Raw genomic sequence first — 25,618 nt, 5'->3', positions numbered from 1 at the left:
ATAATTATAATTGTTTAAGATAAATTTCACGATTCGTCTCGGAATTTAAGTTAAAGTCACTCTAGCTGTATAGTAAAATAAATGTTTAGAAGTTTGTCAAAATAACTATTTTTACCTATTCGGAAACCGTTATTTTCAAAAATATTTTTAGTAGAAAATGAGCTCGTTTTTAAGTACGTGGTTGAAATATAAAACTTGGTTCATCGTGTTTCATATTTATAATTCATTATCCATATTACAATTTGGCCGACGGTTGATTGAAAATCAATTAATTCTATACGTAGGTACATTTTATGTTGATGACGATTTATAGAAAATCAACGTACTTGAGATAGGTGCAAGTACCTAGGTCGTAAATTTGAAATATTTACTATTCATCGTAGATTTGGTGTTTAATTTTTAACGTTTTTAAGCATTCTTTATTCGAATTGTATTCGGATTTCAGAAATCACGCATCTTATTTTAAATCGCTTATTATTTTGTTTTGTAATTATTAAGTTTTAATATCAGAGGTCAATATGGTCTAATTGTGTTTAATAAAAATGGAATATTACATATCCATTTTAGAAGTATTCGAATAAGTAAAATTCTAAACCCTTAGTATTGGTCTTTATTTTATGAATATGGGCACCTTACCGTCTTAACAGGAATTAATTAAAATGTATGATGTTTTAATAACTAACTACGCCATAACTGCGTGTAACATAAATAACCACAAACTCTAATTGAATAATATTAAATGGTAAATGATTATATTATTTCGGTAGTCAAAATAACGGATAATTATTTATTAAAATGTCAAATGAATATTAATAGGTTCATTTTGAATACTTTATATACGAGGGAAATTTTCACTTAGTGTGGTAAACAATGTTTTATTGTTTTTGTTGATGAGGCACAAATATATATTTGATTGGTGGGCGACATTATTTATTTTTACAGATGAAAAAGGTCATTCACATATCGTTAGGTATACCCATTTGTGATCAATAGACAATAATACTTGTATTTGGCAACAAAATATTTGCGTTAAATACAAAGACAATTAAAATATAAAATATTTTTTATAATCAAAAATGTGTTAAAAGTCTACAAATATTATTTGAATTTCATACTTACTATGCAGTCTCCTGATTTTTTTACGTTTATGATTCATTCATAACGTTGGTATGTTAACTTATAATATATACATATATACCAGTTTATAGTTATTTTATTGTAGATTACATGCGTACAGCCGTACAGGGCATAATAACAGATATAAGATAATAGAATTTATTATTCATGACTTTTATTTTTATATCAATTACCGAGGTATAAGTAACAATGTTTTAAATCGTAATTGCGTAGTGAATTGACTGTACAAGTTTTGTGTATAAATTATAGTGTATTAGTACTAATTTGTAATATAAAATATGTAGACAAAGATTAATACCTACTTACGGCTTTACTGAAAATAAAAATATGTGAAGTAAAGCAGTTGTAGTCTAATAAAGTATAACTGCATCGAAACTCAATAATTTTTATTTTTATATAAAAAAATAGCAATTATTTAAATCACTTTTAAAGATACGTAGATTTTTTAATTCTTGACAAACTTCATTATATTTTAATACTTTTTTAAACCATTTTTGTACATAATTTTTAGTACTGTATTTAAATCTCACAAAATAAATTGCGCTTGATTGATAGTCTAATAGGCAAGAATGAAAATTCACAATAAAAAATGAATTAGACAAATTATAATATCAAACAACTATACATATATACATATATATATTACGGATATCAGTGTTTTTTATGAAACAATTAATATAATCGATAACATATATTTGATTAAAAATATTATATAATTCTAAATATATTTTTTTAATTCTTATTTTTAACTGATTCAAGCATTATTGGATATTAAGTTTTATTTTAATGTTTTATAATTATGTGTTTTTTTTTATGAATAAGACTTTTTGGAATAAAAAAATTGAGATGATCTTCAATCGTAATTGTTGACAGGAAATTTTACTTAGTAAAATTAGAGACTGCCCATACTCTCCACTCTGAATAGTTTTTCTTACATAATTTAAATTTAGCAGATACTTTACTACAGCGGAACACTGATTCAAACATACTCAAAATACACTATCTACTATTTAGTAGAGAGAGTTCCTCCAGATTTTAATTTATACACCATGTCGGTGTGTTATTTTGTCTTTAATAAGAACTGTAAATCACGTGATTTATATTATATTACATTGTAATATGTTTGACTTCTAATTACTTGTTTAGAGAGCTTAATAATAATAATACAATTTATTAATATTAATTGTTTTACTTATTGTATGAATTATACATTTTAAAGGGATAAATAAACACGTACTTAACTATTATATTTAAATATCAATATTAAATGTTTTTGCCTACCATTTTTTCCTCGATATAATATTATTTATTATAATTATGTGACTCCATAGTTCCATTACATATATTGTCATTATCTTTCATTGACTCAAATCTGGATTAATCTTTTTTATTTTTATATTATCTTGTTATTTTAACTCAACTGCAGCCATCCCATACACTGCGATCACATACGTACTGCGGTCGTTATCACTGTCATACACGTTTTTCAAAGTATCAATCTCCATTATTTTCATCTACACAAATCATCTATATTTATGATAATTTTAATGATAATAATTGTTATCTTCGGTCAATTAGTTTTAAATTTATTTAATTGGGTAATATGGAATTCTTTGTAAGTTGTAGGATTATAGGATGGTTTAAGAGTATCTAAAATATGCCCTTTTTTATTTAAAAGTCTATGCTCAAAGTTAAATTATTATTGTAGTTAGGCAGTATTATAATATTATGTAATAATAATACCATAATTATTATTATGTATTATATATAAGTATAAGCATTTGGTTTTTGGAAAAAGTTTGTTCTACTTAGGTACCTTATGACTTTAAAAATTATTTGTAGCAATATAATATTATAATATATACTAAAATGATTGAGAGTTTCCGCTAAGAATCGTTTTGTGTATGCATGCATTTATCATTAAATTAAAATTTCGGTTACAATTGATCTTCACAGTGACAAGGTAAATTCTACGCAAGCTACTGAACAGCAGAATTATTACTCCCCCGTGCTCTTTATTTCTATTATCATTCAAGATTCTACTTCGGCTACTATGTGTTGTAAATAGAATTTCGTTTAAAACATTTTTTTCCCCCTATTAGATATCTCCATTTCATATATCACTGTATTATAATAAATTTAATTAATAAACTATAAACAAATGTTTATTGTTTACATATTTCTTGATAAATAATAATGACATGTAGAATACGACTTGCCAAAAATATTCCAAAATAGTTTTTATTGACAATATGAATCAATTCACATGAATCAATCGACGAATTACGTTCTTGACTATTAGTTTGATATATCTATTATAGTCAATACTCTCGTAATTATAGAATACGTAGATTGGTTCAAACAAATTTAATGATATCACTCACCTTATAATGAAAGTGCGTGGTTGGGTCCACTACGAATGATGAGCTCCAAAAACACTTCGATGATCTTTTTTTCTCTAGCTTTGCGTTAGCCATTTTCGTTTCGAACCAGTCCGGTCCAGTGGATCTTTCGTGTACCTTTCTTGAGCTGCCCCATTTATTCGACTGTGAAAACAAATATTTTGTATTACAAAAAGACACCTGACTCTCATACATTATCATCTATGTTTATTTTACATAAATATTTTTTTTTCAAGGTGTAGGTGTCTAGGTTGCAGGAGATAAAAATGTTAGAGTGAAGTAAAATGTTTATTAAATATCAAAGTTGCATAATATCATTTGATTGCAGCTATTTAAATAGAAGACTATATAGACTGTCCCAAAATACGTAGCTGCAAAATGAATTTAACTGTTTAAAGATTAATAACTAGTAGGTATAATATAGTGTAAAAATTCAATAAAAATATAAACATTTTAACATCACATGGTAATAAATGAATAGTTTATTTTTCTTCCACATCTAAAATACTAGTTATCAGATTATGTGGTTATACACATTACTACGTGGTATAGGATATTATGAATGTTACAACATATAATAAAGATAATTTGCATGCTTAATACTTATAAATTTTTTTTTTGGTAAACTATGCAATTCAGAAATATTAGTTTCACACTTATAATATTGGGGATAATTTATTTACGAACGCTATGAAAATATCTTATCAATATCATTTATAAATGAAAAAACAAATTTATGACGAAATACTAAATGTTAATTTAACGTTTTTAAAATAACAAAACTCTTAACATTCCTAACTACTCTAAGCTGTAAGTTTTTCGTTTTGTACTAATATTACTCCACCATAATCGTTCAAATAAAATACTTACTCGATAAAATCGTTTTCTGGCAATAATTTATTATAGCCACAAATTATTAATATTTTCTGCAATTGACTTTCAAACAATAGAGTAATAGACTATATTTTTTCCAGTATCAAACCAAAGAAATTTTAACGAATTTCCGAATAATGTATGAATCATCATCAAAGAGCTTTTTGTGAACTTTTTAAAACCTAATAGTTAGCGTTTTAAATAACCAAAATTAAATAAGCACATATATGTATTAGATTATTGGTTATGTGTATTCAGAAATTTTTTTTATTGCAGGTATATTCTAAACAAAAAATAATTTTAGTATGTCAATATATATTATATTATATTCACGCAAGCGTTACCACTTATTTGATATATTATCCTATAGAGCTAGATACATAATAATTTATGATTTGAAAAACGAAAAAATCTCTAGACCTCGTCGTCTCTTCAAATATTTACCAGTGAAATTGGAGAGATACATAATATGATTTGAAAGAAATGGGCTCATAAGTGGGTTTCGCTTACATTATACAACGATGATATATAGTATCATTATTGTCGAATAATACTTAAAATGGTAATAGAATCGAAACCTGCTCTTTCTATCCTTTAGACTTTGGCCAATTATCATAATTTTTTATACATTTTGAGAATATGTTCATTTTGTGTGTACCTACACATTTAAAATCTATATCTAGTTGTTTTGTGTTTATATTTGTGTATGAATCTATCCGTTTTTATGTTATTTTTGTTTATCGATCAATGATATAAATATCATAACAGAATTATACTCTCGTACTAGTCGCATAGGCGCAACTAGAGGCCAAACACCGCCTGGGGGTGCTAAAATTATGCTGGTGAAACAGACCCGTGGGGGCTACGCCTCCACACCCCAAGTACCATACTTCAATTTAATAATTACTATAACCAATCTTAAATACATTATAAAAACATAAGCACACTAATATTTACCTCATAAATACATTAGGTGTATTACCTATATTATTATTCAGGTGATTCAAATAATGACCTACCTAGTATAAACAGATAAATAATATTTATTTTTTTTCATAACTGATGTCAAAATAATTATACAATTCGCATTTTTAGCAGTCACTTATTACATGAGGCACAATCTATCTCAAAGGTTAGGTAATAATACTATATTTACATAATATACAATATTATACATAATATATAATATACTATTTTATACTAATACTATTTTTCTTTTATTAGTGAAATTTGAATATATTTCCAATATTTCTGAAGAAGTAATTTTATTAACAACATATTTTTAAATATTTAAACAACCTTACGTAAAACAAATAAAAAACTTTTTCATATGATTTTTCCAATTTTGGTGTTTTTGATCTGGGGGTGCTTCAGCACCCCCAAGCATCCCCCTAGTTGCGCCTATGACTAGTCGTACTTCAAGGTTATGCTGTTAAATTTTTAAATTAGTTTTCATGCAATAATATTATTTTGATTTTACTACAGAAAAATAAACATCATAAAGTCCGTATAAAGAATTTAAGTGAAAAAACTACATAATATTTTATTTTATCGATTCATATAGTTTATAATGTGATTTAAATTAAATATTTTGTGTTTTGATATTCAGGGTTATTGTTGAGGGTTTAAAAGTTAACAACTATAATATCAGGTATAATAGGTAAACAAAAATCCAATGTTATTTTAATAATATTATGTCAATATGTTATAATCGTACTACGTAATTATCATTACAATTAATTTGACAGTTTATTGATTACAGCAGCATATTGTGCCAAGTTGAAAAATTATTCGAACGGGAGTGTATACATTAACCTAAGGCTTGTTTTCGTTTATTCAGTACACCTACCATATGTATACAGTCGTTGCACATGTTAGTATCACCCGTCTTTCATTTTGTTGATTTCATTTGGACCAAAATAATGTTGTATTTTTTCAAACAATTATTGCGGTCACAAAATGAATGGAATGATCAAACAATTTGAAGAAAAATGTCATTTGAGATTGGGTTTAGTATTTTCAAGAAAAGGATTATAAATAATTAAATTTATGCAATATGATACGAGTACAATTTTTATTTTAAAATTATATTTCTTTGTACTTCAATATACGAACAAATAACATTTTTTTTTCTCTGCAGTGGGTCCTAAAAACACTAAACATTATATAATACCATGAATGCGACTATAATATGGCCAGGGCCTGGTACCTGGACACGTAGTTTAAGTAAGAACTTACATTTGTTTTTCCCGCTTTCGTCATAGAATAAAATATCGTACAAATAAGATATTATATAAAATAGCTTAGTAGGTGAGTTGATATCTTAGTTCCGGATTTCATAGCGGTAGGGGAATTGCACTTGACCCCGCCATCCGCTAGGAAACAAATAACCGGGTTGTCGTCGCGTATGAAGAGAAGAGGATAATTTATTTGTCGGTAATCTTGTATCTTCAACTAGAACACAAAACCTACAGCTAATGGGAAGTACACAATATAGTTGATGGTTTGAAACCATATGTACTACATCACTGTTCGTTCAAAACGTCTTTAAACCTATTGCATAGTGAGGAAGGAAGATGTGAGGCCTATCTATTTGGTAACAATTGTAAGACACTCTTAAAATACACTAGACTGCACAATCTTACACAATTAACTATAGCTTGTATAAACCCAAATTGTATTAATTTAGATTTTTATCGTGACACAATAAATTACCATGTTCACGAAATATTTTTTTTCATTTTATACTTCAAACTTTTAAATTATATATTGCATATGCCATATTTTCCCATTTATAGCGTAGTTATAATAATAGCTCTGAGTCTGCTACTTGATGTTATAGTGCTATTTAATAAATTTTTTGAATATTCAATTATAGTGGTATTACCTTGTATCTAATTTAATTTTTTTTTTTTTATTCATGGTAAAGCTTCAACTGCTAAGGTTATTAGCAAATGAAGGTACTTACTATTTAGTTACATATAAATGATACAATAGTTTCTTAAATTAGTTTTATATATAAATAATGTTTTGCAAATGTGTCATTATTTGTTTTAATTTAGAAGTAGTATAGAGTTCATTTAATTCATATTTATTGAAACAGAATCTTAAAACTAATATAATCATTACTATAATATTATAACAGTAATTTAGCCTTGCGAAAATATAATATACTATGCTTTTAATATGTTAAAATTTATACCTACCAATAGTATGTTGTAAAATAACATTAGTTAAAACTGTTCTTTATGGCTTTATATTATCAGTCAATGAACAATACGTGAAGAGACTTTTGTGAAAAAAAAAATTAAAGAGTAAAACCGATTTGTTTTAAGCCATCCACGAGATTGGATAACTAAATTATAAACATAATATAATTAGCAGCGTGCTGTAAAAAATTCACATGATCGCATACATATGATGTGTCAAATAAAATTAATTAATAATACATGTCAGATAAAAAGACTACTTATTTAACAAAAAATTACACTTTACTCGATATTCGATAATATTTTTAATTATTTTAAACATACATATGGGATTTTATAAATTTCTAAAACTGGAATTGAATAGGAACACAATCTACCGTTGTCGTCGTAAGCAATTTATGGCATGCCTTTACACAATAAAATAATATATTTCTACTTTAACTCAATTGTTTTTATTCAATACACTGTTTTACTTAACTTGAAAGTTGAAGTATTTTTAAGGATAAGTTCATTAAAAAAAAGCTTGATTTCTAGTATAATAGTATTTTGTATACTCGTAGTAGAAAATAATTAATATTATATTGTTTCAATTATTTTAATAATAAAAAATTATTTGTGTTTCAATTAATTTTCTTATACGCTGATGTAAAAATGTGCTATAGAACATTTTCAGAATTCTGTAACCGTTGTAAAGTATAATTATGAAAGAAGCCACAAAAAAAATAAAAATATTTCATAGTTTATACACGTGTAATATTTTTTTTAGGATACTATTAACACCTTAAAGTATTTTTTCGTACATTAAATTGACGATAACCTTATGAAATAATGTAAATTATTTTGCTGATGTTATATTGAAATATTTATGATTAGGTTATGCCTAAAGTTTGTTTGTTTGTTTTTTTTTTTATCAATCAGGGACAATATATGGTTATGAAGACATTCGTAATAAATATATAAATACGAAATTAAGAAATCGTAACCATGATGAAAAAAAAAATTGGAGGGATTTCCAGAAAAATCTAACGTTGAAATTATATAATTTGTCATTGCTAAATGTATAGAAATTGAAGCAGTGCAACATAAAACAACAATATAAAAAATAGATCAATGTAGATGTAGCTAAATATTTTGAAAAAGCTGTCAAAATGATTTTTATTCAACGGTATAACCATTAGAAAATGCGTTGTAAATCTTAATATATTTAAGCGTGCAAAGTCTAATTGGTTACTTTAAAATATATACACGGTTGGATCGTCATGCATTATTGAATTCCCCAAAATGTCAGGTCGAGCATAGTCTTCAATTTAAATATGTGGGACGTCGGTATATATATATATATATATATATATATATATATGATAAAACTTTTAAAATATTTGTCGAGGGAATGAAATAACACGTTTAGTCAGCAACTCTTAGCGTTTTTAAGACAAAAAGCGAAAGGATTATGTTCAGTTGTTGAAATTACAGAACAAAATACATTTTACCAAACACGAGAATTTAGTGATGCACACGCGGGGAAATTAAAAACTTTTCTAGTCATCGATATCCATACTCCAGTGATAATTTTGAAGACTCGTGGGTGTTTCGTATTTGGATTAGTAGTTACGAAAATGGATTGAGTCTTTGGCTTTTCATAGTTAATTAATATAAACAGTAGTAATGTTTTGTACTGCAATCAGCGACTTGATTTTACGATGGTCAATTTTCCAGGAATATTATTTTATATCACTAGGGAACAGTAATTGAAGTTCAATTTTCCTTGCATCATTAGAAAACAACCGATAACTATTTGGTTTTGGTGACAGTGCTCGAAAATACTAACACTTTATCCTACTCGATCACTCCGCGGGTCGCCTGTAAGAGTAATGACACTAATAATTTTTGTTTGATCAAAAACCTATATACAATAATTTATTTGTTAGCACAATGTCTTCTGTGCTATACTGAACCAACTAATAAAAATTTCAATTTATAGCTTTCAAAATAAATGATTAATATTCGTTTGAATATAAATGAAAATATAATTTAATATGTTTTGTTGTCTCTAAATCTCAGGAATTAATAAATCAATAATAATTTTAGACAGTGAGATTATTTATAAATGCAATAGATAGATATATGTGCACTGTACATATTATTATATATTTTATGAATCAAGTTATTATTAAATGGGTTAGAACACGACTAATGTCTATCCATTTTATTGGGGATTTTAAACTACACGTTTTATTCTACATAATAATGTAATATATGATAGTATAGTTCAATGTATTACACATAACATATCATCCAAAGCTATGATATTATTAATTGATGATGGTATTTATTTTTTTTATTATTCACCTCATTTATGGCAATAATAGTCGACGGTCGTCCATCGTCGACAATGGTCGGAACACAATTTTTTTAAACCCTAAAGCTATACAATTATAAATTCATATTTGCATTAGAAAATTAAAATATACAGTACACACACACACACATGTATATTATATGTTTATTATTATATAATTATTATTTAAAGTATTTATGACATTCATCATCTAAACTTAAAATTATAGAACTATATTTTTTTAAATTTTGTAAATCAGGTAACAATATGGAACACTATGAATTTCAAATGTGCAAAAGAATAAAAAATTTACATTAAGAATCAATTTAACCATTATACAAAAATAGTTTTTAGTAATTAAGTTTTATATCTATTTTTTTTTTTTAGACTTAAGCCTCGGCAACTATATGGCCATTGGCAACAATGGGTTTAAATCTAAATTATTTACAAGTTATATAATTTACATTTTTATATCTATGTTAATAAGTTTAATATGCATTCTATATATTGTTAAATATTGTGACCGATTTTAATTTTCTGTAGATTTTTTTTAAGTAATACGTTCCCATCGTTATTATATTTTGAATTGTTTCTTAATAGATTAATAGACACGGAATTTTAATTCTTTTTTTTAGAATTTTTTAGAATAATGAATTTTGGTAACAATAAATATTTCAAAAGGCAGAAAAAAAATGAAAAATATTACGTGATTTCCATAGGTTTATTATAATCTCCTCAGGATTTATAAGTGAATCCATTTAAAATTCTACACCATTTGAGAATACATTTTAAACTTTAAAATCTAGTTAAGCGATTGTGGAGTCAGAGAAATGGAGAATGAAACACTTCCCATACTTTGAGAATAAGAATAAGAAAATCTAAAATTGCCGATCATAGTAATCTGGCTAAACGTTATGAATGTTAACGGATCCATTTCCACCTATATTCGGTTATTTTTTTTTTTTTTATATAATATATAAAATCACGTCCATTACATTTTGGTATGACTTAAATCCTATCACATATAGCTATATAGGTCGATCAAGTATTTTACGAAATTCCATTATTTTGTCCTTTGCAAGGTCCTGGGAGAATATTATATTACATTCATGAAGGTGTTTTAGTTTTCGGGTGCAATTAAATTTTTGAAGGTCTAAAATCCCATAAGGATTAAATAGTTTTTTATAACATTATAGATTTTGTGAAAACAACTTTATATTTAATATTAAAATAATATTAGTGAATTGATTCCGAAATTGTTTGCTAATAAATAAATATAATTAATTAAATACGTGTTTACGTTAACAAAATGTATCATAATTATGAAGAGTACGTTATAACTACTTAAATTATATTACATATGATAAGATAAAACAAACTTAATAGTTCTGTGTGCTTTCCTTGGTATAAATATACAATATATACATCAATCATTTGCACTAGATATATATATATAAAAAAAATACTTCTCAAAAATACTTTATTTCAATTTAATTTCATTCTATTTTCATTCTTATTTTATGCTTATTTTGCTTTAGATTACGAAATAAAATTGACATTTTTTTGAAGTCTGATGTCAAAATCAGATATTTCAACTTAACATATAAATTTAAACCTTGAAAAGAAGGATTTAAAAACTATTCAAAAACAGTCATATTTTTTGTATTATGCAACTTATATAGCAATTAAACTTCAAATCATTAACATAAATAAATACAATTTATGTTCATGAAGTTATTCAATATCGTGATAGTATGATACAAATAATAATATTACAATATTTTTAAAAATTATAAATGGTTTACCTATACATTTTTAAAAAATAATGATGAAACACATTCATTTAAATTTCACATAAAATACGTATAACATATTACGGTGCCCGCCTACTGTAAAAGTATTTGTTAATCAAAAATATATCAGTTCAAATATAAATAAAATAATAGTTTATAATAAAACAATGTAATATATTATCACAATAATGCTTTCATTTAAGCTCATAGGTTTAATAATAATATCATGCAAACAAGTACCAATGTTTTAAAAATTATAAAATGTGTGTGCTGTATTATATCCTACATTGACTTTATTATTCACATATTGGCCATAGAACCATTTCAAGTTATACACAAAATACATTTCCATTTTATAGGAACATAATAATATAATTTGAATAATATATAATTTAATGATTTATTTTTGGTAATATTTCTATTAAGTCCAATAAAGTAACCTGTAGAAATCAGGAAAAATCAGGAAAAATCAACTTCGTATTAAAATAGTAGATATTTCCGAATTTTCCAATTTGTTAAAGCATTAAGCTAAGAATCTAGTTATTTTCTAGCAGAATTTTCTAGATTAGTTTATTCCGGTTTTATTGATTCAACTTTTTGTTTTTTACACAATATTAAATTTATTAATCTTATAACGTTTTGTATGTTTTTGTTTTAATAATTTATTTTGTATGCAGTCCAAATAACTTTTAGTTTTCCATAATTATTCACAATTTTGAGTTATTTATAAGTAAACAAGTATTATTAGACTGTTAATATATTTATTTAGTTTCAACTCTATATTGTTAAAATAAATCCTTAAATTTGTATTTAAATACATGTTTGTTTAGTGTTTACTATAATAGACGTTAATATTATTTTTGTGTTAAACATACATATTTTATATATTTACACAGTTGCGTAAGTCTAACGACACAACAATTAGTACATAGGTAGTATAACCAACTATGCTAATTTCTCAAGTTTAAAAATATAGACTTACTTTTAATTTAAATATAAGATTCTTAGCGGAGATACTTTTTTAATTATATTTTCTTATTTAAAAATAATTTTTCCAAGCCATTTATTTACTTTGGAATTTTGTGAATATCTTATGATCTTATGATTTTAATCAAATATGGTTATACATTTTTTATAAATTAATATAATAATAACATTTAACTTGCATTGCAATTTTCAAATCAGTCAGAATTTATAAATTAATATACATTTTGATGTATCATAAATTATTAATTTATAAATTCTGACTGATTTGAAAATTGCAATGCAAGTTAAATGTTATTAAACATAGGTACCTATATTTGTTATACCACATACTTTTTATTTAATATCAAAACTACATGAATATAAATACAGCCAAACATATTGGAGAGTATCTTATATTATGCTTAACAAATATATGATGAGCCTATTGTTAAAATACATTATTCACGTATTTCATCCGTTTAATGGAACTCCAATCTCTAAAATGTTTGAACGTAATATAAAACAGTAAACATATATAACCTTGCACCTATTATTGGAAAGTGCATTTGTATTAACTAATGAAATGGCAAATGACTACTTTTGCAATTCACCAAAATAAAGATTTATAACATTAAGAAAAATAATAATTTTAGTGTTTTATATCTATGTACCGTATACATTAGAAATATGCTATTAAATTATTATATAAATAATAATGTATTAAATAAATATTATTTAAATATTTGTTCTTAGAAGAAATTGCTTTGATGTATATTGATTTCAGGCATATTTTTTGAATGATTAAGCTATTATAACGTAAAATATGCGTTCAATTTGAATTTAATTGTAATATTGACATACGAAAAACTATTTTGAGCAGAGGTTTTGTATCAGCTTCTATAAATTTTTTATTATTTAAGTGTGGAATTACTACCTAGTAGTTGATTATTAAATAAGTATATTGGTAATCTGTACTTATTTTTCCAGAGACTTCGCATATTATATTGTTATTGTTAAGTAAACACATCATAAATCAATACCAATGTCCCTTATAATGGTGTTAATATGTTTTTGCTAAAAATAGCTTATAATAAGATATGTATAATGTATATCGTATATGTATAATAATATACAAATATATAAATAATGGTGAAGAGTCCTTACTTTTAATAATTTTTGAATGAAAATAAAATAACTAAAATCATTGAAAAAACTATTATTTTTCATTTAAACATTCAAATTTGCCAACATTTTAATATAAACACTTATAAAAGCGTAGGTTATGCTTACCTATGATATATGTATTTTTTAATTTAAAAATGTTATAAAAATAAATTTTGATAAAATAAAAAAATTGTTAAAATTGAAATCGTTTATAAATAGCTCAAAACAAAAAAAAAACATTTTGAAAATATTATTAGGACTAGAAAAGGCTAATTTTAATATTTGATAAAAATGCTATCAAAAACTGATGAAGCCAAATATTCATATATTTCCGTAATTTTTCGAGATTAATTTGAAATAAAATTGGATATTTTCTAACTTTAAACAGTGTTCAAATTATTAACCTAATCCAATTTTCTATCAGTATTCACTATCGCAATAGCCGATTGAAACATGTTAATTGTTTCGAAACTTTTTGACAGATATACACAACAACAAAATAAAAGCATGATTTAAAAAATAAATGAAAACAATTTTAGAATAAGTATGAGTATACTATCAAATCCGGGTCACGTATTTTCTGTCGGGGTTTAATTATTGTGGAATCGTTTCTATTTAAATATATTTTTTAAAAGACAGAACAAAAGAAATCCGTAGTGATTGACGTACAAAATAAAAGGGGTTTCTTGATGTATTATTATTACTGAGGTGTTTTAGAGATTTTTTTTTGAAAATTTACATTTGTTGAACGATTATTGTAAAAATCAGAATGTATAGATTTTATACAAATGAGTGTAAATTTCATTTACATTAAAACGGGTACATAAAATATATATGGGATGGTTAATCCTATGTATGAGTATATTACATCTTTGAACGTTAAAATAATGTTTCGCTATCACGCTGCCGTTAACAAAATAATATGCATATATGAACTCAATTTCGTGGAAATAACATCAAGAATCCTTTTTAATGGGCTATGCCACTATAAAATACTCTTTAAAAAAAATGTGATTCAACAGAGGATTTAATTTTTTTGAACCTAGTGTTAATTGTTAATATGTATATTGTATATTTTTGATCATAAATATTGTTTGATGATATCAATTTCAAAAGTAAATTAATTAAACAATTTTAACTTAAAAATAAAATTATATTCACAAAATATGATTAATAGTGATAGTTATAACTAAAGAATTGTATCATTGTATCTGTCCAATCAAGTTGATTAATTTAAACAATTAATTTTTATTTAAACACAAAAAATTTGAAAATTTGACTTTTTTATATTCAATAGATTAAAATAATTGTGTTGATATTCTTAAAGCAATATAAAAAATGACCAAATTTATGAATGTGTCATGATTAAAGAGTATAATATTCGAATGCCATAGTCGGTCAATATCGTTTTTATCTCATAGCTTATATGTAACGACTAGCCAGTCATCGTTATCGCATACCAGGGGGCGTAAGCTATAAACGTGTAAGCAATGAATTCGAAAGCCTTGGCTGAGATGTCTTGGCACGGCATCACATTTTACACCGTTTCGTAAAATAAGATCTTAACTGCAGAATTTCATTTAATATTAAATTAAAATTCGATTAATTCGTATGAATTAAAACTTAGGATTTACATTATATTCCTATATAACATGATATGGAACTGATGATACACAACGAGTGTTTTACTTTTTGTTAGTTCAGATCTCATGTTATGTGTACTTTACTCAAAGCTCGGCTTCTAAATATTTGATTTTCCACACACTTAATCTATTTCTTCTATTTTTAAATGCTGGAGTATAAAATATTAAGGATCTACATGACGTGACGATCATTTGTGCGTTTATTCTAATTCGTCGCCTATTGGATCAGGTGCTTAATGGATTTGTTAAATTTTCTATAGATACTATCATTGTTTTTTTTTCACTTTACAATATTGCCCTGTCATTAGCATAAGTGCCCATGCCTGGAAATGTAGGTCAGGACTTGGGGAAACATAATTGTTTTTGTTTTATTTTAATATAAAATAAGTGTTTGAAAATTTCATGAATGTTTCATGAAAATTTTAAAATCTATAAAATATTACTTAGTTATAACTAATATGTTTACCATGGCACTCACAGCATTAATATTAATTTTCGAACCACCTAGAACTCATTGGCTATATTATGAATACTTGATAAATAACCATCATCGATTTTTTGCACTCAAAAACTTTATTTTCAAACTTCAAACATTAGATAGTACAATATAAAATAGAATTATAATAAGCTATATTTTTCATTGAAATATTTTAGAAAACTGGTAAGTAAAACTCTATTATTTTAATAGAGTTTAGTTCCTGAGTACCTTATACGGTGTAATGGTATGCAATTCAATTCGGAATTTACCATTGTCCGAAATTTGGAGAGGGGTGACTAGAAGAGGTATTTATTAATGATTTACTAACCAAGACTTCACATAAAGCATAGGTACTTGCTGTCAATAAATTATATTTATTTATTAACCAATTAAAAGAAAATTTTATTTTGCACATGTATTTCTATGAAAAATCTATATCCAACAGATAATAATATTAAGACTGAAGAAAAACCCAAAAAACAATGAAAATGCACTTTTATATCATATTTTATTACTAACGTATTAATTATAGGTGCAAAATCAAATCATCATTAAAATGATATCATATTGAGTTATAATCACTGTTTTGTAACTGTGGTTATGGTTCAACCACAATCTCATATTGTAATAACATGCCATTATGCCATACGAAATAACAATAATAATATGTGATAATATCATAAAACATGAAAACAAATTCAATATTTTGATTCTAATTGAGTATAATATTATGACTAACATTTTATTAAATAAATTGTAAGGAGGGGGGGGGGGTTGGAATAAGCTTTACACAACACAATAGATAAACGAGAATTCATCACCTTATCGCCATTGGTTTGTAAAATATAAATTCTAATGAAATGTGATTCCACGTGTTCGTTTGACATATTTCTGTTCGTTAATTCATCAATTTAAACGATGTAAGTTAAATTTGAATACGTAGATATTTACATGCACTCTAAAAATAAATTCATCCAACTCGATAATATTTATTTTTTCACCAGTTGTATATTTAAAACACAAAGTTCAAAATAATATTTTGTTTCATTAGTTAAAATTACTATAACAAGGAATGGTATTGATCATTTCTTTAATATTCCTTTATGTTTTTAATAGTATGATTTGTATTTAAATAATTGTGTTGTCCAACAGAAAAGTACCAACGTAATAATAATAACATGTTAAATAGAAATTATTTTGTCTTTGAAATCAAAATCTTGTTGTAATTTAAGTGAAAAAATTTAAGTTATAAAATCATACCTACGTTTTATTATAATTAGAATTTATGGATTTACAAAACAATAATTAATTTGGTTTTGCTAGAATTTGTTGAAAGTACTTTTTTCGATTATAAAGTGCGCAGTAAGCCATTTATTTATGTAACGCAGTTCTGAACTAAGTTAAGCTGTTCGTAGATTAAATGAGCATAAAATTAATGTTATTGAGTTTATATTGTTGGAATTGGAAAATTATATTATAATGAAAAAATAAATTTACATTCATTTCAAAATAAATAGAGAAAATTGTTTTCAATTAATTTATTTCGTAAAAATTGTTTATTGGTTTTCCACATAAAATTAAGTAATCTAACCGATCCTTAAACATAACGTATGTCATTTGTATATTCATAAAACATAATGATATATTGATATATTAATATAAAAAAATATATCACGGCGCTTTAAGTATGCAATTTCATAACTTATTTGACAATGAATTACAAGTTAAAATTGATTGAGGTATTTTAATATTTAACGGACTAAGCAGTAGCCAATAGTCTTCTACAGCCAATAATCAAATATATTATAACATTGTAGTGTTATAATTGTGATATTTTAAATAGGTATTGGGTATTGATGGGGTACACCGGATCATGGATGTAGTATACAATTTTAAATTGTTATGTGATTTTAATTTGTATTACCGTATTAAAAATGGATTTTATAACATAATGAAGTTAAATAATAATAACCGTTTTTGTACACTCAAAAACAAAATTATTTGTATATTATATTAATTACTATTAGTCTTGATACCTATAATTTTATAGCCATGTATTTATTTATGGTGTAAACATTATTTTAATATTTCTGTAGTAACATAATAATGTGTTTCTTTGAAAAAAATAGTTAGAATTTACGCTTTATATTGTTAAAACAGTGAGAAGTGATTATTCCGTTTGAGATATATTATATATATTTAAGCCGTACAATACTTGTTTAATCGTACGTTATTGAGTTGATATAGGTAAACTAAATTTCCACCAGAGAAACTGTGAAGGAATAAAGGCTTACATATTTCTCAGACGTAAAATAATATCGTGTCTCGCATCACAATTTTATGGAAAAACGTTTCGTCAATAAATAATAACAATATAGTGAAGAAACGATGAACCTTAATACTAATATTATTCTGTAACCTTGATTTTGCTCCATTATTGAGTCTTTTAAATTAATATTGTGGTGAGATAACTTCACAATTCTACGCGAAAGACATTATTTTTGGTTCCTAGTATCTACTATGATATTATATTATACCTAATGTTATGAAAATTGTATTTTTCATATATTATTTTTTTTTTTTTAACTTTGCAAGTTTTTCTATAAAATGTTTATTCGAGTAGGTTAGTTTTTATGATTTTGTATACGAATGTATCCAATGACTATATTTTATAGAGAAAGTTTATTTTACTCACGTGTGACTGCATTAAGTTCAGTTTGTTGATGGAGTTGGGAATTTTTGACGGGGTAGTAAATGCGTTTCCTGAAATGACTGATGGTGCGGTGGGTGTATATTGAAATGATGTGTCTTGAAGGCGATCCGAAATAATTGTGTCCTGACCTTCGTTTGTCTATATAAAAATAAAAAAATAAATAATAAAAAATAAAAAAATGGTATAAATATTTGAAATAAAACTTTTATTGAAACTTTGTGTTATAATTTTATTATTTTTTATAAAATAATTTTAAATATTTAATGTCTATAAAAAAATATTTCCTAAGTGAGAATTCATAAATTTCTGGAAATTCAATACAAAAATCAGTGAAGTCTTTACTTTTAATCCACACATAAGACATAAACAATCAGGTCACTCTAATAAATAATATAATTTTAAACATACTGTCTGATTTATTGATGTATTTATTCTTTCGCATTTTTTTTTGTTAAATAATAATGGAATAATAAGCAAAACAAAAATGAATATATGTTGTTCGATAAATTACCAAATTAAATATTGTATAGATGAAGAATCCTATGCATTTCAATTTTTAGGTATTGTATACATCATATCAGATTTTAATTTGAACTCTTAACTTTATATACAATGTACACGTATAATTTTATTTAAAAATTTGATATTTTAATATAATTAAATTACTAGTATAATTGTGGCTTAGTCAATGTAAATGGACTACCTATCTGAGTAATTGAATGTACTTAATAGTAATATAATAGGTTTTGTAAAATGATTTTAATTAGTTAAACATTTGGTGTGTAATAAAAAATGTTTAGCAAACTAACTAAACAAATAATATACTTTATTCAATTTATTTTTATGAAATAAGTTTGGAAAATACCTATTGATATTCTAAATATCTTTTAAAATATCTTATACCGAATTCGAGAAACTAAGTTACGTCATATACTATTGTTCTCAGAAAAATTGTATACCTTAATAAAGTTAGTAATAATAATAATTTGAATAAATGTCTAAACTTTCTCTTGTGTCTTTTTGGCTCGAAAGAATATCAAATATTAGGGAATATTTATTATAAAGGATATTAGTATAATTTACGTATAGCAAACACTGTTTATTTTTTGAAGAACTTTGATCAAACATCTTAAACATTATGAACATAAAACAACATCCAATCTATATATATTTTACATAAATCGTGATTTTTAAAATTTTAATAAAAATTTGATGGAAAACAATATCATGGTTTTACCTTTATATATATCACAAGCGTTCAAGTAAATATATACAACTGAATAATCATTGGACATAAAATATTAGATAACATGTTACGATGTTACGTCCACGTAGAAAATGTGATTATATTTAGTCCGTTTGTATTCTGTTTTCAATGGGCAAGTATTATATAAAATTTTAAATTATTTTCCTCTTTCGTCGCTGGTGACAGCTATTAATTTCGAGTAGTGGCAGATTTCTTTTGGGTTTATTGTATTTGCTCGATAGCGTGGAAAAATTAATACGACTCGGAGCGATAAGAGGTGGTTACGGCACCGCCTCGTCCTAAAACTTTCAGCGCAAGACAGGGCCAGGGTTTACTATTATTTGAAATGGTACGATAGACGGGAATCAATTACTATTAAAACCCTGACGGCGTCCCATATTTAAATTTGACAAGCTCTATCAGTTTATAAAATATCAGACTACCAGTATAAACATTTTGTTATTTTAAAATTATTAAAAAAAATCCAAAAGAGAATAAATTGACAAATTTGAATTTTAATAGATATAAAACTTGACCCTAGATATTTAACAACTGAAAATTAAAAATCGTCTCAGTATCTACACTCTAAAATATTTATTTATCGAGCAATAATCTTTAAATAATAATAAATAATTAAAACATAATTTTAAATTCAACAAATCACCCTTTTTATGACGCTATAACTTATTACTTAGGTATTATCAATTAGTTATAATAAACTACGATATCACTATAAATATATTTTTCAGATATTAATTTTGTTTTAATTAATATTAATTCTTTATTCTCGAGAAAACAAATGTCTTCGGTACTAATTAAAAAAAAAAATATTCAGAAACCAGTACCGTGAATTAAATGGGGACCACGTGTTTAGTTCATAAATAATCTGTGCAATGTAGGTGACTTTTTTATTGGCTAAAGGTTTTTTAATGTATAACACATAAATTATTAAGTCACTCCTTTGCTGGATTTCCGTAAAAATGCTTGATAATTGTATTAATATTATATTGGTATATAATATAATATGAATAATTATTTGTAGATAAAATATGTATTATTATAATATTATCATTATTTAGCATAAATCAATGATATGCTATCAACGTAAAAGATTATCTTCTATATTACTAGCATCGCAATTTCCGTCGACGATAATATAATGTGCAATTATATTAAAATAATTTATAACATTATCTAGCTAAGTACCTATTATATATTTTAAGTCCTAAATTAATTATTTAGTAGCGACGTGAAAAGCGTCGGTAGTGACTGTGGCGGCAAAGGTGACGCATTATAATATTATTATAATATGCAAACGGTAATATGTTATGCGCACCCCGTCGGAGTGACAACAAACGTATCGTTTCGATTAATTCGCGTAAAACCGATGTGCGACCACCAACTCCACCACCAGCACCACCACAACCACCTACACCATGCCAGCCGTGTGCGAGGGATGTTTGATTTATCGGTCCTCCTCCTGTAGGATTATCCTGCCAGCAGACCGTGCAGTGACACGTCCTGTGCATACCACTCGCGTTCTTTCGGGGGTTTTGCCTCGCGATGTCACCACCGCCAGCCCTGCAGCTTCTATAAAATAATATCGTTGTTGTCTGGACGATAGCCAACCACTGCAGCAACCGTTTAAGGGATTAAACGCCGGAGAAAAACCTATGGCGGATTTGAAATCGACGGAAGATATAATCGCCTGTTCACCGTCGCCAACCGTACCGCTGACGCCGAATTCGTTGCCCAAAATCGGTGTCCGTAGGTATAGCCGGTGCAGGTAATAATAGTATAGCAAACCTCGGCGATTCCATTATTTTAAACCGTCTGTTATTGTATCTATTACAAGTTTTGGTGTATATCGATGGTCAGGCGGACCAAATTCGGTCGAACAACAAATACGTTCACCTACATTAATAATTGCGTCTAAAACTGTATACGGTGGATATTTATATTTATATAGGTACAACGTAAGTACTTGTAGATATTGTACAACATGTGCGCAAATCTAATTACAATGTAATTAAACAATAGTTATTGTGCGAGATATTTAAGAGTAATTTAATCAAACGCCGAAAATTGTAGGCATAGATTTCTAAAACACAACGGCAGGTAAAAATATCGCACGAGACTGCAAAAAATAAGATTTTTAATTTTAATCAGTAATACCTCATTAGTAGGTATAGCATGACAATAAAATAACTATTTCTAGTTATAAAAGATAAAATGAAAAAGTTTGAGTTTACTCCCATCAAATTTCTTTTTTATGTTATTAACATCATATTATTGTGTAATCATATAATATGTACACTGCACATATTTTTATGTAAGTGACAAATTGACGGTTACAAAAGACTATGTAATATCCCTATTATGTGAATACAGTAAAATAAAGATTTTCGAGAGCGAAATTCTAGCTCAACCGTTGTGTGATTACAACGGTGAAAAATGAAAACATGGTGTAAACATAAAAGTCTATAGTGTACACTAATAATATAATTAATGAACATAGAATACCATGACAATCGTTTCAGAAACAGTGGCTGTACCCAGTCTCAAAACACGAGACCCACGTTATTGTTAATCTTATTTCACTATTAATATCATTCCACAAATAAAGTGAACCTACATTTCTTTTTTAAAGTTTTATTTTTGTCGTTATGCATACCAAATCTATTTATACGTTAAATAAAAGTTTCATTAAAAACGTGTCTTATAATATACTAACAATATTATTATTATTCGCAAAAATTCAGAAATTGAAAATGAAAAATAAAAATAAATAACCAATGATAAATTATTTCTGGAGTGTCTTTTTACCAATAATGGTGCGGTATGTCACGTATGATTCTCATATTACGAGTATATTATAATAATATAAACTATGTATGAGGTTATCAATTTATGACTAGGCCATACTGCTGATATTTTCTTAGTCTACATTTGTGTGTTTTCAAAACTTGTAAAATGATTTCAAAAAAAAAAACAATAATAATAATAATAATAAAAAAAAAAATGCATAGTCGAAAAAGTAATACTTATCTGTAAATAATTATATATTATAATAAATAGTTTATTAATAAAATCATTTCAAGTTTATGTAAATGGTAAATAGAGCCAGAATTCTAGTCTGAAGCAAAGTTAATGCACCACACATTTCGCAGAATTCTCCAGAATATTTTACTTTACTGATCTAAACTTCCTATGGTTATAATTAATTACACATTAATATTTGTATATCAAAGTTTCTAGAAAAGCTCGATTCTGAAATGAAGATTAAAATATTTTTATTAAAATTAAAATATTATAAAATCTATTAAGCCATTAAGATTAAAATTAGTAGGTACCTATAGTGTATATTACTTTAATTTTGTATATTTTAGTTGTTTGCCATTGTAGATTGGAATAATAAATTAGTTTATATCCAATGGCTAATACCATACATTGAAGTAAAAATAGTAAAATATTATAGACTGTATAACTGCTGTAGTTGGATATAAGCTAAAATTTTTTTGTTTAATATGTTCATATCTTGCACGTTGTAAAATAAAAAAAATTATAAAACACTAAAATGACATTTCTTACGGCAGAATAATTAAAAAAAAAGCGGGAAAGTGGATATCGCTTGCTGTACAGTAGGTTACAAATGGGTTACTGTAATGGATGAAATTAAATTTGAATCCAATGATATTATACCTAACTTATTAAAATTTGAACTTTAAATGTGGATAGAATATACTTATATAAACATTAGGTGAAAATTTCATGTATCTATGGTCATTTGTTTTGTTTTTCTCTATTATTTAGAAAAGTATTATGAATTTTTTACTTTTTACCCCCCCCCCCCACCAAAGTACCAACTAGATTTAATTTCTGATCGAACGAGGTACTGAAGTAAAAAATCGAAGCACTTTTACTGCCCCAAAACGTGATGACAGACACAAAAAAATAAATAAAAATAAAAATAAAAAATAAAAAACACACATCATGGTAAAATCAATACATTCATCGCACCTCTCAGAATCTAAATGTATTCAACGTAATTCCATATTATTACGATTGATCCTTAAACCTGTTATTTTTACAGAATCAATCTTTCATTATTTATACAGTATAATGAACAAAATCGTTTTATTTGTTTTATTGTTGAGTACTAAAGTTATAAAGCTATACATTTCTAAACTATAATTATATTTTATTTAAAAAAAAAAAGAAAAGAAAAGAAATATAGTAATATTGAAGTGATATTAAAAATTAGAAAATGTTGTTTAAATTTAAATAAATTAGATTATATCGATATTTATGAACTTCAGATTGGTACTCATATAGTTTGATAATTACATCAATTATATCCCTTAATTTTATTATTTTACTAGATACCTACTTAAAAGTTTTCACGCAAAGTAAGTTTTTTTTCAAAACTTTGAGAATGAAATTAAAACTTATTTTTAATTATTACCTATAAAAAACTTTTGTATCTTATTAAAGTTCTTTTTGAATTCTTAAATTATATTTAATATTTGTTTTTTGAATTTTTTTAATCTTACAGGAAGACGGCCTAAAGCTGAAACTGGAAGTTAGGTATTATATGTAAAATTGGTAATGTACCAGGTACCTACATGATAATTTGTTCATAAAGTAGATATATTGTGTATTTATAAACTATTATTGATCCAGCAATAATAACTAAGATTGGTTATAATTTTATAAATTATTAAACATTATACGTTTATTTTATAAAATTTATCGAATTAACTCAAATAAATATTAATAAATCACGTGTCACAATTTTTAATGTTTTCAAAACAATCAATATATGAACGATGTCATTATTTAAGTAGAATTTTCAAAATATATTTACTTAAACCTTCTATAAACTGTGAAATTTTATTGGACTTCAATAACCAACAACGCAAAACCCTTTACACGGATCGCCTAAAGTTGATATTTAAGTATTATATATCTTATATGTTTGAATTATTTATTTTCTTTATGGACATACCTACTGCAATATTTCATACGGTCATATTTTAACAACATTACAATAGTAAGAATAAAAATGAATAAATATAAGGTTATCTAATTTTAACAATGTAAGAAACTTGCAATAACAAATAGAATGTAATGAAAAACAAACCCAGTAAAGTAGGGTTTAGAGAGAATGTTGCCCAGACAAAATGACATTTGCAAAACACTACTTCAACAAAACCTAGCCACTACATCGTCAAAATTATTTTTTGGCCTCCATAAAATATTGCATGTAAATATAAGAGTTTCATTTTTATTATAGGTTCAGTCATATTATGTATGTAACTAATAAGTTACTCACATATAGTAGTATATATATAAAATTCATTGAATAATTATTTAATTGTTTTTCTTAATGTCTATTCGATGTTGAACATTTTTAAGGAGCTAAATTTGGGTAATTTATAAAAAAATAGAGCGTAAGCGTATCGTGCGATTGTAGTAGTAGGCATATTGATTATATTAGTATGCTTAACTAGTGTAAATGAGCACGCAAAATACGAGTATGTTGAAAATCTATAATTTTTGATAATACTATGTATTTTTTTGTTTTCTAAAAAAACTAATCATTTGATAAGAAGATTGATGTTATATTTAAATTCATTATGAAGTTTAATCGAGA

The 25,618-nt window shown here is 25.4% G+C and overlaps 1 protein-coding gene across 3 annotated transcripts in view; it reads right to left on the bottom strand.

The window, feature by feature from the left end:
• CngA (Cyclic nucleotide-gated ion channel subunit A) overlaps window positions 1-25,618 on the bottom strand; it is a 187,432-nt gene that overhangs the window by 78,600 nt on the left and 83,214 nt on the right. For all 3 annotated transcript variants that reach the window (XM_089223064.1, XM_089223066.1, XM_089223065.1), the window contains exons 3-4: window positions 18,699-18,854; window positions 3,522-3,683 (exon numbers count right to left, since the gene is read on the bottom strand). In XM_089223064.1, coding sequence (XP_089079190.1) covers window positions 3,522-3,683; window positions 18,699-18,854 — 318 coding nt within the window. The remainder of the gene's footprint in view (window positions 1-3,521; window positions 3,684-18,698; window positions 18,855-25,618) is intronic.

The sequence above is a fragment of the Diuraphis noxia genome, unplaced genomic scaffold (assembly GCF_037042655.1).
Source record: "Diuraphis noxia isolate RWA-SAM2 unplaced genomic scaffold, SU_Dnox_SAM2 contig0003, whole genome shotgun sequence".
In the NCBI taxonomy this organism is placed as follows: Eukaryota; Metazoa; Arthropoda; class Insecta; order Hemiptera; family Aphididae; genus Diuraphis; species Diuraphis noxia.
This window is presented reverse-complemented; position numbering and strand designations above follow the sequence as displayed.